General features: G+C 37.1%; 1 protein-coding gene across 5 annotated transcripts in view; it reads left to right on the forward strand.

Annotated features, from left to right (window-relative positions):
* The window catches only part of MYB (MYB proto-oncogene, transcription factor), a 50,198-nt gene that overhangs the window by 10,036 nt on the left and 21,359 nt on the right, over positions 1–18,803 (forward strand). Inside the window, exons 3-13 of one of the 5 annotated variants that reach the window (XM_070733563.1) lie at positions 977–1,048; positions 1,749–1,841; positions 2,878–3,098; positions 5,478–5,697; positions 7,557–7,637; positions 8,283–8,387; positions 11,622–11,876; positions 13,670–14,020; positions 14,796–14,864; positions 15,116–15,258; positions 17,447–17,561. In XM_070733563.1, the coding sequence (XP_070589664.1) occupies positions 977–1,048; positions 1,749–1,841; positions 2,878–3,098; positions 5,478–5,697; positions 7,557–7,637; positions 8,283–8,387; positions 11,622–11,876; positions 13,670–14,020; positions 14,796–14,864; positions 15,116–15,258; positions 17,447–17,561 (1,725 nt within the window). The remainder of the gene's footprint in view (positions 1–976; positions 1,049–1,748; positions 1,842–2,877; positions 3,099–5,477; positions 5,698–7,556; positions 7,638–8,282; positions 8,388–11,621; positions 11,877–13,669; positions 14,021–14,795; positions 14,865–15,115; positions 15,259–17,446; positions 17,562–18,803) is intronic. The other 4 variants (XM_070733560.1, XM_070733561.1, XM_070733562.1 and 1 more) reach the window with 4 other exon arrangements.

The raw sequence follows: 18,803 nt of genomic DNA on the forward strand, positions 1-18,803 counted from the left end.
GTAATGACCGCATATTTCACGTAGCAGCTTCAGGGATTCACTTAACAACTGAGGCAAAAAAGATCTTAAGATCAGGCTGACTCGCTTAACAACCACCTTGTTTAGCAATGAAAATTCTGGTCCCCGCTGTGGCTGTAAGTGGAGGATGACCTGCAGTGTTTTGTACCACTGTTGCAGTTGGCTTCATCCCAACCTTTGACTTGACTGAATATAATAAAAGCATATGATGCATGCAAGTCTCAAATGGGGTGTGTACCTAGGAATGCAGCCAATAGGCCAACCCTATTGTTCATATGCTCCAACAACCCCAAATCTCTGCCAACGTCGGGCTGATAAGGTGAAATTGCGAAGAGCTATACATTTGGGACTCCTTCCATAAGTTTGTCTTTAAAAATAAATTGTAATCCTGGTTGATTACTGTTGACTTATAGGAATCCTGGCCTCTCCAAATGTATACATACATCCCTGGCCATCTCCATCCCCATGCATGTTTCACCCTGAACTTCTGGTGATGTCAAGAATAGCCAACCTTGGCAGTCAATGCATATATAGATGGATGGAGAGAGAAACAGGCAGAATCTATATCATGTTTCTTTTTCTGAAGACAAAGCCCTGGCATATTAAAAAGCAAAAAGCAAATGACCTTTAAAAAGTTTAATTACATAAATTTTCCTGACTTCTGTGGCAGTTTTGATCTTTATCAAGCATACTAGGTTTTCAGTGCCTATTTCAGCTTAGCTTATTGGTTGACAGCTTTCCAAATATAAAATGTCACGCTGTTTTCATTGAAGAAAACTATCCAGTTGAGAAATGGGGAAGAAAAACACTACCGTGTTGCCTTAAACAATTAAATTGGAAATCTCACCTTTCATGTTTATAGAAAGCAAGGGTATTCAACAATGTGTATTGTTAGTTTGGTCTTTTCCCTGTTTTGAAATGAAACCCCCAAGTAATGGAATTTATATTACTGTCTTAGGATGAGAAACTAAAGAAACTTGTGGAGCAGAATGGCACAGAAGATTGGAAAGTTATTGCCAATTTCCTTCCTGTAAGTAGGCCTCTTTTCTGTTTATAACCACACATTTATCAGTGTGCAAGGAGAGAGGTTGTTTCATAATTACAGATGGAGACTAAATAGGCATTTGGGAGACTTGCAGAATTCAAATTTATATACACTTCTTTCACTTCTCATGTGAAATAAAGGACGGAAAATATAAAGAGCCTTTGGGGGGAGATTTTATGTACAACAGATGGCTGATATATCATAGATTTCACATAGTGAAACAACAAAAACTTTAGAATAGAAGCGGACTGTAATCTTGGGTTGCTGCTGCTTGTTAATAATTCTATATTTCTAATAAATCACCCTGAATCAGTTGAGAAGGGCGGCATAGAAATCTAAATCAATCAATCAGTCAGTCAAATAAATAAATAAATATGGTTGCCAAAATGCTAAAGGTGAAATATATATTAGTAAGAATAACTTGTTTTTATTGGGTTGATAAATATGATCCAAAATTAAAATGCTGTGAATTATGAAAAAACACAACAAAGTGTCTGGGAGCTGAAAAAGCCAGATAGCTGACTTTTAGCCGTTTGTAGCTGTACGGATGGCATCCTGAGCAGTAAAATAAAAAGGATAGTGGAACCCTGCAATAAGCGCTGTCAGTTTAGATGTTTCTGGGTGGCATATTAACATCTGTAACATTTTCTAATAATCTGCTTTGGATTTCGTTCTGCAATCCTAGAATCGGACAGATGTACAGTGCCAGCATCGATGGCAAAAGGTGCTAAATCCTGAACTTGTAAAAGGTCCATGGACTAAAGAAGAAGATCAGCAAGTATGTTTGAATAATCTGGATTGTACTGCTTCCTTAGCATTTAATATTGTGTCCCAACAAACTGTATTCCAAAAGTAAAAATTCTGTATTTATATAGAGCATTGCCTTTTTTCCCCTTATTGCTACATTTTTTTCCTCCCATGCACCCTTGAAAATTTACCAGCATGAAATTGTTCCATTGGGATAGCCTTAGTGTAGAATGTTTCAGAGAGCTGTAAGCCAAGTACATTCAACAGCAGCTATAAGGGGAATGAAGGATGGAAGCAGTGTCTCAATACAAGCCCCCCCCCCCCCTTTTGTATATACACAATGTTATGGATATGGAAAGGGTGGAGCTTGTAGCATGATTCTGCTTTTATCACTGGTGAAAGCTGCAAACTTCCTATAAGTACAGCCAAACACATTGCGGTGTACTTATTTAAGTTAGTAATTAAAACTTTTCAAACAAAAGTATTTAGCGGGTAGCAGTTACTTAATTTTGAATATTATATTCAAAATAACATAGGTTCTATTTCATTTTTATATTGGAGAAATAGTATCCTCTCTAAAACCTTGCATATTGTGACACACATATCATATTAAGCAAACAGTCTGTTATACTCTTCAGAAAACTGTTTTATTTACAAATGCATGGTATGCTCTTGTTATTGAAATTAAAGCTCCCGTGCTTAATATGGCTGACTCATCAGAAGAGAGCGCTTATAATTGTTATCTTGGTGGATTAATGAATTTCAAATACAGAGTAAAACCACCAGACTGAATATCCTTTCATTTCAGCTGATTGTTTCTTAGCATTGGAGTCACCCACAGCAGGTTGAAGGAGGGAGATAGGCTATCTCATTGAAGTATGTTGCAAATTAGGGAAGCTTGTTTATAAGTTGAAATTGCAATTCACTGTGAGTTTTCTTTAATTAAGATTTCTCTAATCAGGCAACAGACAATTATTTGATGCAGTGTATTAATGATTTCAATTTGACTCTATTTATATAACACTTAACTACTAGATATAATTTTTGTTGTTGTTGTTTATTTGCAGGTAATAGAGCTTGTTCAGAAGTATGGCCCTAAACGCTGGTCTGTCATCGCCAAGCACTTAAAGGGAAGGATTGGGAAACAATGCAGGGAGCGTTGGCACAACCATTTGAATCCAGAAGTGAAAAAAACATCCTGGACAGAGGAAGAAGATAGAATTATTTATCAGGCACACAAGAGGCTTGGAAACAGATGGGCAGAAATTGCAAAGTTGCTACCTGGACGGTAAAGTCAGAACAATTGAAAAGAAACCTGGATAGAGTGGAGAGATTCTGCACTTCCATTCTGCACTTTAAAAAGTTAAATGTTGCTATATCAGTTGTATTATGATACATCAAGTAATAGACAAGACAGTCAGGTTTAATTCCATTTATAATTTTTTAAATTAAAGATTATTTAGTTCTACTGTATCCTTTTTTTAAAAAAAACTACAACATTTGGATGCATTTTGTGTATATTTCTAATACATTTTTAAATCCATTTTTTACATATTCCTATGTATTTTTTGTTCAGATTTTTCAACTAAGTTTCATACTGAAACTCGTGAGTTGTGGGGTACCATTAGATCATAGCATTGCATGTTAATAGCAGAAGATCTAAAATATACAGCTGTACATCTTAAAAGTTGGGTTTAGCAACAACACAGAAGTGAGGTAAATCAAGTTAACAGTTTTGTGAAGTAAAACACTTACATTTCCATCTTCTTCCCTTTAGAATCACAGATTCTCTCTTAAGTGATCCACTAGTCCAGGGATAGGCAAAGTTGGCTCTTCTATGACTTGTGGACTTCAACTCCCAGAATTCCTGAGCCAATTATCTAGCTCTGGAATTCTGGGAGTTGAAGTCCACATGTCATAGAAGAGCCAACTTTGCCTTCCCCTGCACTAGTCACACACACCAAGCCCAAATAATGGATTTTTTAAAAATCCTTTGAACCCTCAGTCCCCAAAATGTCTGCAAAATTGTATCAAAAAGTCTAGAGAAAATGCAGATGTCAGGGGGAAAAACATGTACACGGGGGTATGAACATTATATAACATTGTGAACTAAGTCAATTTTCCCATTTATATTTTGTGTGTTTGCAGGAACAAGCTAGATGTATGTTTTGTGTTGACTCTTTATTAATAGAGCTTCTTTTCAGAGGTCATTTTCTCAGTTATGTCTGATCTATAGACTCCTTCATATGATTACATAGATCATCCCCTGTATCGCCACCAAGCAAGAAATATTGTACTTAATGCTTCTATAACAATTAGAATTAAATGAGATGGGGCAGTGGCTTATGGACATTTCTGGGGGTGCTGTATCCATGTCCTGCTAATCAGATTCCTGTGGATACAAAAAAAGAGGAAGCATAATTAACTTCCTTTTTTTCTAATTAATGTACACAGCGCTTATAGTAAACGTATTTTTCATAATGTAAGCATCTTGACTTCTTTTAAAGATTGCATACCAAAAAAATCCTACTAGAAAGTGCCCATTGTATGTTCAAGCTATGCTAGAGTGGACCAAATACTTAAGCAATCCATTTTTCTGATGAGAATGTGGAAAAGCTGGAAGTTGGTCCTAAATATAGTAGTCACTGTTAACAATTGTTTTGTCCCTGTAAGTAGAAATAATAGATACCCTCTTGCTGTATGTAAACTACCTTAACACTCTTCTAAAAGAATATACCAAGTTTACACAGTTTTGCTAAGGCTTCTTAAGGTAACTGAGAACCAAAATGAATGGGGTGCAGGAGATCTGTGAGAGTAAATAACAGCTATTATAAATACAGCTCCATTGATCTTAGAAGCTTATGGGGAGTGATTAATTCCCATCCATCCCTTTACCCTCTTCTAGTGGTTAAAGAGATGGATGGGAATTAATCACTTCCATAATCTTCCAGCTTCATGAGAAACTTGGGAAGAATAACTTATTTTTGCAATGGTCTACATATTTTTTTCAATGTTTTCACAAGGTTCTCATTAAATTCAAGCAACATTAATAATGTTATGGATTCTTCTTGCTCATGTATTTCTCAGATGGATGCTTATTGATTTGGGGTAGCTCCATATAGTACTTAACTTCAAGCAGCTATTTCTTTCATTTGCCCATTTAGTTGGTTTAATTCATTAGTCTGGAGGGTGGGAGGAGGCAATCCTTTTCGCATTAAATATGTGCATTGGTTTCATGCAGCCAGGTTTCTTTTAGATTTCCCTTTATATTTCACAAGCGAAGAGCCCTTATACATTATACCAAAAAACCCCAGAAAAACAAGGAAGTTGCTCCATGTCCCCATTTGAACTTTATGTTAGGGATGCAGTGTCTGGGATCGGAGAAGGCTAACATGAGTTGGCTTTAGAAGTAGTGGGAAATTTGCTTTGTATGCAACTATGTATTATTGTATTTCGTGTCTGGTTAAAAAGAGATGGAGGAATAACTAAAATTCACAGTGAAGAAGCTCCTATTAGAGTTCTGAAATGTTAAATAAAACTCATAGTAAAAAAAATAATTGTTTCCTCCCAGTCAACATAATCAGGTCTGAAAATTCTATTTGTGCAATATATGTGTGTGTGTGTGTGTATATATATATATATATCTTTCTCCAATGTTCTTATGCAGAACTGATAATGCTATCAAAAACCATTGGAATTCTACAATGCGCCGAAAGGTTGAACAAGAAGGTTATCTTCAAGAGTCTTCAAAAGTCAACCAGTCTTTTCCAAAGAACAATCATTTGATGGGTTTTACCCATACTCCACCTTCTGTACATCTGTCAACAGACACTCAAGCCACAGCAGCCAATGACTATTCGTATTACCATATTTCTGAGACGCAAAATGTAAGCTAATGGAAACAGTTGGATTAAAAGTTAGATTTCTCATCAGTTGAAATAGTGTAGTTGCATTTATTTATTTATTATTTATTTATTTATTAGATTTGTATGCCGCCCCTCTCCTCAGACTCGGGGTGGCTCACAACAATAATAAAACGGTGTACAATGAACAAATCTAATATTTAAAAGAAAATATTTAAAAACCAATTATTTTAAAAAAACATACAACACAAGCATACCATACATAAAACTATATAAGCCTGGGGGAGATGTCTCAATTCCTCCATGCCTGATGGCAGAGGTGGGTCTTAAGCAATTTACGAAAGACAAGGAGGGTGGGGGCAGTTCTGATCTCTGGGGGGAGTTGATTCCAGAGGGCAGGGGCCGCCACAGACAAGGCTCTTCCCCTGGGGCCCGCAAGACGACATTGTTTAGTCGATGGCACCCGGAGAAGGCCAATTCTGTGGGACCTTATCGGCTGCTGTGATTCGTGCGGCAGAAAACGGTCATCTGTGACATAATTTGGCAATAGTATTTTGTGTGGATACGAGGCATCTGTGATCCAAAGTTCCAATGAGGTTTAGGTAGCTTTTGGTTGGATCAACATTACAGCATTAGATACTCTCAGATTATACCGGAAAGCGCAAATTAGAATTTCTCAGTTAACTTGTAGATCTTTGTAAATGTATTGCATAGTGCAGGCATGTACTGATTTTACTGAAAATAAAGCCTGCTTAAAATGGAACCCTTTTTGCCTGGATTGCTCTCTAAATTGCTTCTTGTAAATAAGCTGTCAGCAAATATGCTCAGATAGCTCAATATTTTTGACTTTAGATCACAGTGGAGTAAATGCAGAGAGGCATCTATTATCTTGTTTTGATGATACTGTACTGTAAATATTTTATTTTTTTATATTTTAATAATTCCTTGGAAGTTAATGCAAAGAAAAAACTTAATGCTTCCTTTGGATCTAAATATATATTACCTCTCCTAATCTATACATCTGTTAGTTTATAAACTGGCTAGAGACCAAATAATTAGTTTACACAAATTCACTGTACATGGATATATACCATAATCATTACTAATGGCATAAAATAGATCTAAGAAATCTCCACAAATCCAGAAAGGCCCTTTAAAAAATTTAATTGGTTATTATGCATAGAATAATTTGAAAGTGTAGAAAAAACTGTTCAAAATTGCCAGGACTCAGAAAATGTCAACTTATAAGACAAATATGTATATTTTCTTTGGGTTTTTAATTTTAACTTTCATAACATTTGTGATAAAATGAAATGTTGATGTAAATACACTTGGCTAGCAAAATTACCTATTGTGTTACCTTACAATGCACCACATCAGATGGTTGTGCATTTTTATGTAAGGTAACACAATAGGTAATTTTGTTCTGTTCCTTCATATCTGAGCTGTAATATAGAATATGATATTCTAGATTCACTGCCATAATGGTTTATCCATGTTTTACTGTTAATGTTTATGAAGCATTAAGATCTATTGTAAACCAGTAATTAATTCTAAAAGGCAAGAACAGCATTCTTTAATTTTCTGCTGAATATAATAAAAAATCATTCCAGGAGTGGCCCTAATGGCCCAAATGTCGTGATGCCACCAATTTGTTAGTGTTGTTTTCATTCGTAATTACCTGTCAACTTGAGAACTTGTAATTTTTTATTGAAATTATTAACTTCAAAAGAACATACAGTTGTATTTGAAGGAAATAGAATGATTAATGTGAAGGCTTTGGTTGTTTCTTTAAACCAGTTATGTAATTGGGAAGTATTTTAGCATGACAAATAATTTACATTTTTTAATTTGTGTTTTGTTTTATTCATTTTTTGGTACAGGTCTCTCCTCAGATCCCGTATCCAGTAGCACTTCATGTAAATATTGTTAATGTACCCCAGCCAGCTGCTGCAGCTATTCAGGTAGATTATTTTAAAGATAATTTGAAGAGTCAATTTGATGTAGATCTGATGTGCAAATTAGATGCAAATACTTTATTTTGCAGTCAAGCAAAAGCAAAGCTCTTTCGTGTTTTATGGCAAATGTAAAGAAATAATTTTGTAGATAAAATGCTGTGGCTAGCTCTAGTGCTAGCAAATTCGATTCCAGTCTTGAAAAGATGTCGAATTCTATGAGTTGACGTCTGCACATCTTCAGGTTTACAAGATAGGAAAACACTGGTTTAGAAGAAACTGAACTCAGACTTGGTGAGGAAAAACTGCAAAAGCAGAAGGGAGAAATATATTCCACGAAAGGAGGCATACTTGGTTGAATTTAATCTCTAATTTGCTCACCCCAGTTATCAGGGAAACCAGTGTTATATTTCCATTCTAAAAAGGAGACCAGCGAGGATGCAACGTTGAAATGCGAAGTGAAAAGTTAGAAATCACTCCAAAATGGTATCTTTAGTCTCATGTTCTCAACATGAATCTCTATAAAAGTTTAGTGGAGACATTCTTCAGTTAGTAGAAGTTTCTTAGGCCTGTCTATAACATGGCACAGGCCATTATTATCCTGGTGACTGATTGGGCCTTTACTTTCTCTTTTCCCTTAACTCTTAATTTCAGAGACACTATAATGATGAAGATCCTGAGAAAGAAAAACGAATAAAGGAATTAGAGTTGCTACTAATGTCGACTGAGAATGAACTGAAAGGGCAGCAGGCATTACCAGTAAGAATGTCGCCATGTGCTTGGATGGAGGGATAGCAGCTTTACCCCAGTGCTTCTCTTCACTTCTTCTCTCTCTTCCTCTTCCTTCATTTTCTCTCTTTTTATGTGATACTAATTGGGACTCTATATTTCCATTGACTGGGACAAAATATTATAGCCTTCTTACCTGATTTAGGCTGAGATGAAATATGAGATAGGAAGAACTTACATGACTTTGCATAATGGAAATGTAGTGTCTGATTCTAGCATTTTGTTTGTCCGTGGTGCATTTGTTCAGCTACGTGTTATTTTGTCCTGTGATTCTGAAACTTCCATAGAATATTTAATTTAATGGCGATCCTTTTCACCCAATGTGTCCTATTACCTAGATTTATTGCTTGTTTGCAAAAATATACTGTATGCTAAGCAAAACTGCATACAAAATGCATCTATGTTGAGGGTGTCAAAGTCAAGTCCCGAGGGCTGGGCTCAGCCAGGGGTGTTTATGCTTGAATCTAGCCCGCTGCCCTGTAAACAGTGAATAACCAGCCCATGGTGCCTCTATCAGTGAAAACAGAGCTCGAGAGGGCTGTGTGTGACCCTCTCGAATTCTGTTTTCACAGAGGGTTCCAGGAGGCTGTCACAGCTGAAAATGGAGCTCAGGAGCCCATTTTTGCTGGCAAAGCACTCGAGCCACCACAGGCGCCCCCAACACGAATAACGGGAAGCTGGCCACATCCACCCTGGCCCTCAAAGATCAAACACAACCCTGATGAAATCAAGTTTGACAATCCTGATCTGTGGGAATTAACATACAAAGAAAGAACTATAATTTTATGCAGTTAAAAAAACCAAACCCATGCATAGTTAACCCAGTGGTAGAAATAGGATGTGTTTGTTTTTTTGTTTGTTGATTGATTGATTGATTGATTGATTGATTGATTGGATTTGTATGCCGCCCCTCTCCGTAGACTCGGGGCGGCTAACAACAGTAATAAAAAACAGCATGTAAATCCAATACTAAAACAACTAAAAAACCCTTATTGTAAAACTAAACATACATACAAACAAACATACCATGCATAAATTGTAAAGGCCTAGGGGGAAAGAATATCTCAGTTCCCCCATGCTTGACGGCAGAGGGGTTTTTTAAGGAGCTTACGAAAGGCGAGGAGGATGGGGGCAATTCTAATCTCCAGGGGGAGTTGGTTCCAGAGGGCCGGGGCCACCACAGAGAAGACTCTTTCCCTGGGCCCCGCCAAACGACATTGTTTAGTTGACGGGACCCGGAGAAGGCCCACTCTGTGGGACCTAACTGGTCGCTGGGATTCGTGCAGCAGAAGGCGGTTCCCTGAGATAATCTTGAATTGAACTTAGGGGGCAAAAAGAAAATAAACTTGAGAAGAATCCAAATGAACTATTGTATTGATTCTTCCTTTAAATATTAAATATTTATTTATTTATTTAAATATTTAACACTTATTAAAGCTATTTTTATGTAATTTTGAAGGTACTTTACTAAAAGGCAGAAGTCTAAGTGTCAGGCCGAAGCCCTATTTTGATTTGGAGATTTTGGCCTACCACATACAACAATGGTTTCTGACAGATGCTGACACTAGGTTTTAGACTTTCCTTAAATATGAAAGCCAAGTGAGTGGTCTCTTGGGGCATTAAACTAACTCTCTTTTAGTCCAACCCACTTGCAGTATTGTTGTGAGGATAATAGCAGGCAAGAATATTAAAGGAGCAATAGCAGTAGGCACCTTGGGTGCAATTCCAGAATAACTGGAGCAACAAATCATTGGCAATGAGAAAATCACCACTGGTCAATTGGAAAAGGTAGATTTATTTGAACAGCCCACATCCTGCGCTGATTCCTTTAATACCATCAAACAGCACCTGCCTACCTTAAGTCCTTGGGAAGGACTCAGTAAATGGATACAAATGCCAAATCCAGCCTAAACATCTGGCTTATTGTGCAATCAACCATAATAGTAATAATACGAGACATATGTAGCTCTTCCCTCCGCCCAAACCCCAGTAGCGCTCTTCTCAGAAGCAAGTGAGCAACATTACAGGAAAGAAGCAGGCAAAGAGTGAAGCCTTTCTCTCTGTCCACACCCTACTTACCTGCTGCTTTTCAGAATGCCACAAGCATCATTTACCTGGGCCACCTTTGGCATACATATTGCATTGTGGACATGTTGCATCTAGTTTAATTGGCTTGAAGACTACAGTTCCAAGTGGTTTGGGAATCACAGTCCAAGTCGTGTTATGATCTTTTTCGTGCTTTCTTTAAAGAAAGTTAGATTCCATAACTGCATGCATCAAACCAGAGCTGGCTATTAAGGTACTTTAATAAATAAATTTGTTTTCCCTCCCTGCTTCTTTTAAAATGAAAAAAAAACCAAACCAATTTATGAATTGAATTAATACAGATATTGCAGAGAAAAAACCCCAAGTGATAGCCAGCGGAAACTTTTATGTATCATTGAATTATATTAATACTTAATTTCTGGTTAATATGACAAAGCAACTTGTGTGCATGATGCCGTGTTAGTTTGGCCACTTCTAGGTTTTATCTTACATTTTGCAATTTCTTGTCTTGCATGGTGATAGTATAAAGAGACTTCTATTAATTTGCTTTTCTGCTTTCAAACCACGTTGATTTTACAGCCTTTCCACTGCATTGGTGTAAGCTATAGTACTAAACAGGGACAGGAAAAAGTCACAAAAAAGTCAATGCTGATGCTAATCTTGACCCATAAAAATAAATCAGACCAGTTCAGGTAACTTCAGATGTACTATAGAGCACATTTATTTAACTTCTAAATAAATCCTTTAGGTACAGACAAGCCTGAGCTTGCATTAAAGAAAATATGCCATTTCCTTGCTTCTCAACAGAAAAACGAATTCAGCCACTTTGGTGAAACAACACCATGATTGTGTGGCTTAAAATTAAACTTACTGGCCCAGGATGCAGAGTTGTTGCCCGAAATGAGGTAATGCCAAAATGAGAGCTACTGTATAAATCATCTACCCTTCTAAAACCCGCTCTTGCTGCACTGATGAAAGGAAACATCTTGACAACTGTTTCATAGGCATTAAGTGCTTAAATGATGCAACCGCTTTTATCTTTTCCTTCAACAGCCATCTGACGCCTTGTGCAATTTCATTACTAAGTTCCTTCTGCCTTTCTCTTTCTTTCTCCACTTTCCCTTCTCACCCTCGCTTCCCCCTCTCTTTTTTTTTTAGACTCACAATCACACTTCAGATTATCCAGGATGGCACAGCACCACAATTGCAGACAGTACCAGAACCAGCGGTAATGGCGCGGCCATTTCCTCTTTGGGGGAGCATCATTGCACCGCATCCCCACCCATGGACCATGGCTGCTTGCCTGAAGAAAGTGCATCTCCTGCAAGGTGCATGATTGTTCACCAGAGTAACTTCCTGGACAATGTTAAAAATCTCTTAGAATTTGCAGAAACACTTCAGCTAATAGATTCCGTAAGTAGAATTATCATCTTCTAAAATGTGATTGTTAGGAGAATCTGGATGCTATGACTACAGCAGTAATATTTTCATGGATGGATGGATGGATGGATGGATGGATGGATGGATGGATGGATGGATGGATGGATGGATGGATAGATAGATAGATAGATAGATAGATAGATAGATAGATAGATAGAGTTATAGTTTATTGGATTTGTATGCCGCCCCTCTCCGAAGACTCGAGGCAGCTCACAGCATAGCAGTAATACAATACATTACAAATCTAATAATAAAAAATTAAATCCATTTAAAAAGACATTAATAACATAATAAAACCCCTAACTATGCAGTCACACACATTCAACCTCATCTATCATACAGAAAGGCCAAAAACATAATAAAAAGGGGGAAAGATGGTAATTATCCCCACGCCTGGCGACAAAAGTGGGTCTTCAGGCTAAATACAGGTGGTCCTCTACTCAGGGACACATTTGAGCCCAACATTTCTGTTGCTAAGTGAGAAATCTGCTAAGCGAGTTTTGCCCCATTTTATGACTTTTCTTGCCCCATTTGTTAAGTGAACCACTGCAGTTGTTAAGTTAGCAACACGGTTGGTAAGTGAGCATGGCTTCCTCATTGACTTTGCCTGTCAGAAGGTCACGAAAGGTGACATAGCAATGGTCAGTTGCCAAGCATCTGAATTTTGATCGTGGGGATACTGCAAAGGTTGTGACTATGAAAAACGGTCATAAGTCACTTTTTTCAGTACTGTTGTGACTTTGAATGATCACTTAATGAACTGTTGTAACTAGAAGACTACCTGTAATAGCTTTCACCATTGCTCTGTGGTTACTAAAATGTTTGTTTCATAATTTTTTTTAAGTTCAGTCATTTATATGGCTACATGGAATTAAGTCTTGTTAAGTCTTATTAAGTAAATACAAATATTTCTGAGTAAGAACAGGTTTGCCTAGTTTGAGGAATGTAGTATTTATTAAATTCATATAAATGTAGAATGCATGTATTCTGGAAATTGTGCTCAATATGAATGTTCATGTGAAACAGTTACTCACTGAATAATCACCCAGAGTCACCTTGTAGGGAAGATGGGTGGCATAAAAATTTAATAAAATAAACAAACTTTATAAATAGTATGATTTACCTAATTATAGCAAAAACAAAAAGTCTTATTAAGTAAATACAAATATTTCTGAGTAAGAACAGGTTTGCCTAGTTTGAGGAATGTAGTATTTATTAAATTCATATAAATGTAGAATGCATGTATTCTGGAAATTGTAGAATGCATGTATTCTGGAAATTCCTTTATCATAATTTCAATGCAACCATTGCATTTTTTAAGATTCTAACTAAAGAGTGAGAAAATATGTTACCTTTAAGCACTGTAATTTGAAATAAGAGTTATAATAAGTTAAAATACATGAAATTTATAAAAGGTTCTAAATACTGATGGATACACAATTTTCCATTTAAGGATGTTGCCATTATATAAGTTTAGTCAGTAAAATATATTTGTGTAACAAGACTTTTTATAATTGAATGAACAGCCAGTTTGAGAAAGCTTGTTGGGTTGTTGTTGTTGTTTTTGAATACATCATTAGAATGATTTGCATCTTAATATGTACATTTGGGGAAAGTATCACAACTAGGTCAAACTCAAGTTAAAAAGAATCGATCTTTCTCCTTTGGTTAATTCTGTTATGTTAGTAATTCAGTTGAGCTTCATAAAATAGGTGGGAGGAATATGCATTCTCTCATAGACTCCTGGCTTCCCCCATTGTTTCCAGGATCTGTCGTCATGGGGTGATCTCAGCAGTTTTGAATTCTCAGAAACATCAAAGGCTTCACCTACCCAGGTTCCCTCAGACAGAACCCCACAGCTTCAGAAAACAGACAGCAGTTTGTGTAGGCCTGAAGGACACTCTCTTGCAGACTTGAGTCAGGATTCCTTTGCCTTACCAAAATCCTTGACTGGTTCCAAATGTGGCCCATCTCCACTGGTCATTCTGCATGCAAAGAGAAGCCATTCCATGAACCATTTAGCCAATGGTCATAATAAATCCTTCATTCTTGCTGAAGTCAGCAGCTCAACTCCTAAGCATTCCCCTGTCAAAAACCTGCCTTTCTCTCCTTCCCAGGTAGAGCAATTCTGTTTAAAATATTACTAATTCTCTTAAGTCAGTAAAGTGTTAACAAAACGGAGAAACTAATCTTTGGGGCAAATTATTAATCTCTGCTGAGCTTGTTAATTGCATTCTGATTTTGAATCTATCCGCTGTTGAGTTTAGAGAGCAAACAATCTAACTCCCCTGTATACTTAATTCTTGATGGTTTGGGGAGGATTTGTTGTCTGTTGCTTTACTCTGTAAATTCCTTTATCTGTCCAAAATCAGCATTCCTGTTTCCTGTAATCATTTATTTATTTCATCCATTTTGCAAGATATTTCATATAATCTCAGAATTTGGGCTAAACAATAACTTCAGATTATGTACTAACAAGTCGACTTTTTAAAAAGAAAATCAAATTAACCTAATAATTAAAATAAATTTGGAGGGTATTGGAGGAACTATGCATTGTGACTTACAAATCAGTTAAAAGGATGTACTTAAATTGTCTTGGTCTCATAGATTTAAACGTAAAAGTGTTTGCTTAAATAAATTGCTGGACTTTTTCCTGGAACAATCTAAAATGATGAATTAATGAATTTTTCTTTACTAGTACTGCAGTTCAGGTTTCCCCCCCTAAATTGTAACAGTATTTTGCAAACAAAATAATATATTTACATTTTAAAAGCTCTGTGCATCCTTTACTACCTATGCTGTTATAGCAAAGTAATGTTTTGATAAGGAAAATATGAATTTATATTTTCTTTGTTTCTATTTAAAAAAAATCCTATGTTTGTTCTACTTTAGCTGGAGGATTCAACAATCTTCAGAAAGCAAATTTGTACTTCCCTGATAGCTAAAATTCCACTGAAACAGGTAGTTATTCTTTAAATATCATCTTGGAACAAATCTAAAAAATAGATTTGAATAAGCTTAAGCAATAGAAATGTAAAATTTTGGAAATGCGATAATCAAAAGTCATAACAGCATACATACTCTTACATGAAATTAGTACTGATGCACAAAGTTACGGTGTGAGTTCCTTTTCTTCACTTCTCTTGGCTTTACTTGATTACGCTGTTTCAAAAGCTGAAAACCATTAATTCCATAAAAATATACATTTGCAGTTCTTCAGCACTTCTTCTATCCAAGACAGTCTGGATCTGGACAATCCCCTCTTAAGTTCCACTCCACTCTCTGCTCACAAAGTCGCTGTTACAGCACCTCTCCAAAAAGACCAAGCGTTTAGGAGCCAAAAAGAAAATAATGCGTAAGTCTCCCTTCTTAAATTATACTTTTGACAGCAGTTTTAACTCTCAGTGACAATGTCGGCAGATATTTTGTACCTGTGTGGAATTGCTGTGCAAATTATTTTCTCCTTTGTCTCGGTGAAAGATAGCTTGGTGCTTGAAGCACATAAGTGATGTTACCCTTTTCAATATGATTAAGGTGGCGAGATTCATAAAGAGAGTTTTGTCATGGCTTTATTTATTGATTTGATTTGATTTGATTTGATTTGATTTGATTTGTATCCCACCCCTCTCCACAGACTTGGGGCGGCTAACAACAGCAATAAAACAGTATATAACAAAATCCAATACTAAAAACAGTTAAAAACCCATTACATACAGACATACCATGCATAAAATTGTAAAGGCCTAGGGGGAAGTGTATCTCAGTTCCCCCATGCCTGGCGGCAGAGATGGGTTTTAAGCAGCTTTCGAAAGGCAAGGAGGTGGGGGCAATTCTAATCTCTATGGGGAATTGGTTCCAGATGGCCGGGGCCGCCACAGAGAAGGCTCTTCCTCTGGGTCCTGCCAAGCGATATTGTTTGGTTGACGGGACCCGGAGAAGACCCACTCTGTGGGACCTAACTGTTCGCTGGGATTCGTGCAGCAGAAGGCGGTCCCTGAGGTAATCTGGTCCGGTGCCATGAAGGGCTTTATAGGTCATAACCTATAACCTTTGAGAGTTGCGTCTTCACATTATCCGTTTATAGCAGAATCCTTTCTATAAACTGTTTGTAAAATATATAATATAGGTAGTCCTTAACTTATGACCACAATGGAGCCCAAAATCTATGTTGCTAAGTGAGGAAGTCCTACTTTATGACTTTTTTTGCCACATTTGTTAATTGAGTCACCACAGTTCTTAAATTAGCATCACACTGGCTTCCCCATTGACTTTACTAGTCTCGGGTGGTAGCAAAAAGGGAATCCCATGATCCTGGGGCACTGCAACGGTCATAAATGTGAGTCAGTTACCAGGCATCTGAATGTAAATCACGTGACCATAGAGGTGCTGCAATGATCTCAAAAGTGTGAAAACCGGTAATAAGTCACTTTTTTCAGTGCCATTGTAACTTTTGACAGTCACTAAACAAACTGTTGTAAGTCTAGGACTACCTGTATAGGTTCGTTCTGTATTCACAATAAGTACTTCGTTCACACCAGGCAATTTGCTTTATTTAAACAATTGATGTTGAAATTAAAAAAAACAGGTAGGCCTTGTTTAACAGTGATCATTAAGACCAGCAACTCTGTTGCTAAGCAACGCAATTGCAAAGTGCAGTGTCATGTGACTTACGTCCTGACTTACAATGGCAAGTGCAGCATAGTCATTTGCTACTTGCTGCCAGTTTCCCCGTTGACTTTGCTTGTGAGAAACTAGCAGTGAAGTTTCAAGTAAATGATAATCTCATGACAATGATGCTGTGACTGTTGCAGTTGTGAGCCAGTTGATGAGTAACCAGATTTATTTATTTATTTATTTATTTATTTATTTATTTATTTATTCGATTTTTATGCTGCCCTTCTCCTTAGACTCTGGGCGGCTTACAACATGTTAGCAATAGCACTTTTTAACAGAGCAAGCATATTGCCCCCACAATCTGGGTCCTCATTTTACCCACCTTGGAAGGATGGAAGGCTGAGTCAACCTTGAGCCGGTGATGAGATTTGAACCGCTGACCTGCAGATCTACAGTCAGCTTCTGTGGCCTGCAGTACAGCACTCTACCTGCTGCGCCACCCCGGCTGATTGTGATTGTGATTATGTGAACGTTAATGCTGAGACTGATACAATTATGGAGAAAGGTGACCGGTCCCCTTCTTCAGCACCATCTTAAGTTCAAACTGTTGGTTAATGAGGACTAGATGTAGAGTGCTAAAAAACCTTTAGTATTCTGTATCATCTTCTAAGTGTTTCAATAATTGTGTGGAAATAAATTTAACAAACAAATCAATAAATATATGTCGCTTGCCTGTACGACAAGCCAGTATGAATATTTTCATAATATAAATGGGAGAGTGAAACTGGGAATTTACAGCCGTAACACATTTTAATTCTTGCAAAATACTTTGGTTGGAGTCTAAGCAAATGTTTCAACTAATGTCTTGAAACTTGTTTTTCCTCTCTCTTGCCCCTCCCCCATCTCTTTATTTCTTTCGCTTCGATAAGTTTCCGAACTCCAGCCATCAAAAGATCAATATTAGAGAGTTCTCCCAGAACACCAACTCCATTTAAAAACGCAATTGCAGCTCAAGAATTAAAATACGGACCCCTAAAAATGCTGGTAAGAAGAAAAGGGCACTAATTTAATGATCGGTCAAACCTTTGTTAACAGCCATATGGCCAGAAGTCAGAATAACAAAACAAGCAAAAATGAAAATATATAAAGATAAAATGAAACGACATTTATACAAATGTTCAGACCCAGGGAAAGGCAGATAGTGTTCATTGTGGTGAACTCCGAAAGATACATTCAACCCATGGCCTGCAGAAGAACTGATAAGCAGAAGTCATGCTGTCTTTACCCTGAAATTTCTTCAGGATAGGATTTATTTATTTATTTTGTGTGTGTGCGTGTGTGTGTGTGTGTGTATGCATACATACAGTGTGTATGTATGCATACATACAGGGCTCCTGGGGTACGGTCAGGTACGCAGAACCAGTAGAAAAATTTTGAATTTTTTTCTTTAAATATGTTAAAGGGTTAAATAAAGTCCAGGAGGGAAGTGTTTTTAATAGGAAAGTGAACACAAGAACAAGGGGACACAATCTGAGGTTAGTTGGGGGAAAGATCAAAAGCAACGTGAGAAAATATTATTTCACTGAAAGAGTAGTAGATCCTTGGAACAAATTTCCAGCAGACGTGGTTGGTAAATCCACAGTAACTGAATTTAAACATGCCTGGGATAAACATATATCCATTGTAAGATAAAATACAGGAAATAGTATAAGGGCAGACTAGATGGACCATGAGGTCTTTTTCTGCCGTCAGTCTTCTATGTTTCTATGTTTCTCCCTTCTGGGCTGTGGGTATGTTTTTCTACCACAGTAAATGAGGTTGAATGTGTATAATTTTAGAAGAGTTGTGCGTGTGTGTGTACACAGTAGATAATATATATTCTTGTGTGCCTGTGTGTAATATGTATGTACACATATGGCATATATACATACAATTAAATAGTATATTTTGGATGTTCAGTAATAGTAAATAAATGGGGGAATTTTATCTCTTTGAGGTGAGGAGAGGCCATGCACCCTAACCCTTGACATGAGTGACATCATGTTGGCCACCTTTAAGTCAGTCACATGACCTTTAAGCCACCCCGGTCACATGTTCATCAAGCTACTCCCACCTGGTCACATGTCTGGCAAGCCACACCCACAAAATAAGCCACGCCCATAATGGTAGTAAAAAATGTGCAGCCCTTCGCTGTATGTATATCACTGGGGCTTCTTTGTAGAGAGAGCAGTGAAAAGCATACACACTGATGAAAGGAAATATTTTTGTAGCACCTAAACAGACAGG

The sequence above is a fragment of the Erythrolamprus reginae genome, chromosome 1 (genome assembly GCF_031021105.1).
Source record: "Erythrolamprus reginae isolate rEryReg1 chromosome 1, rEryReg1.hap1, whole genome shotgun sequence".
NCBI classification, from domain to species: Eukaryota; Metazoa; Chordata; class Lepidosauria; order Squamata; family Dipsadidae; genus Erythrolamprus; species Erythrolamprus reginae.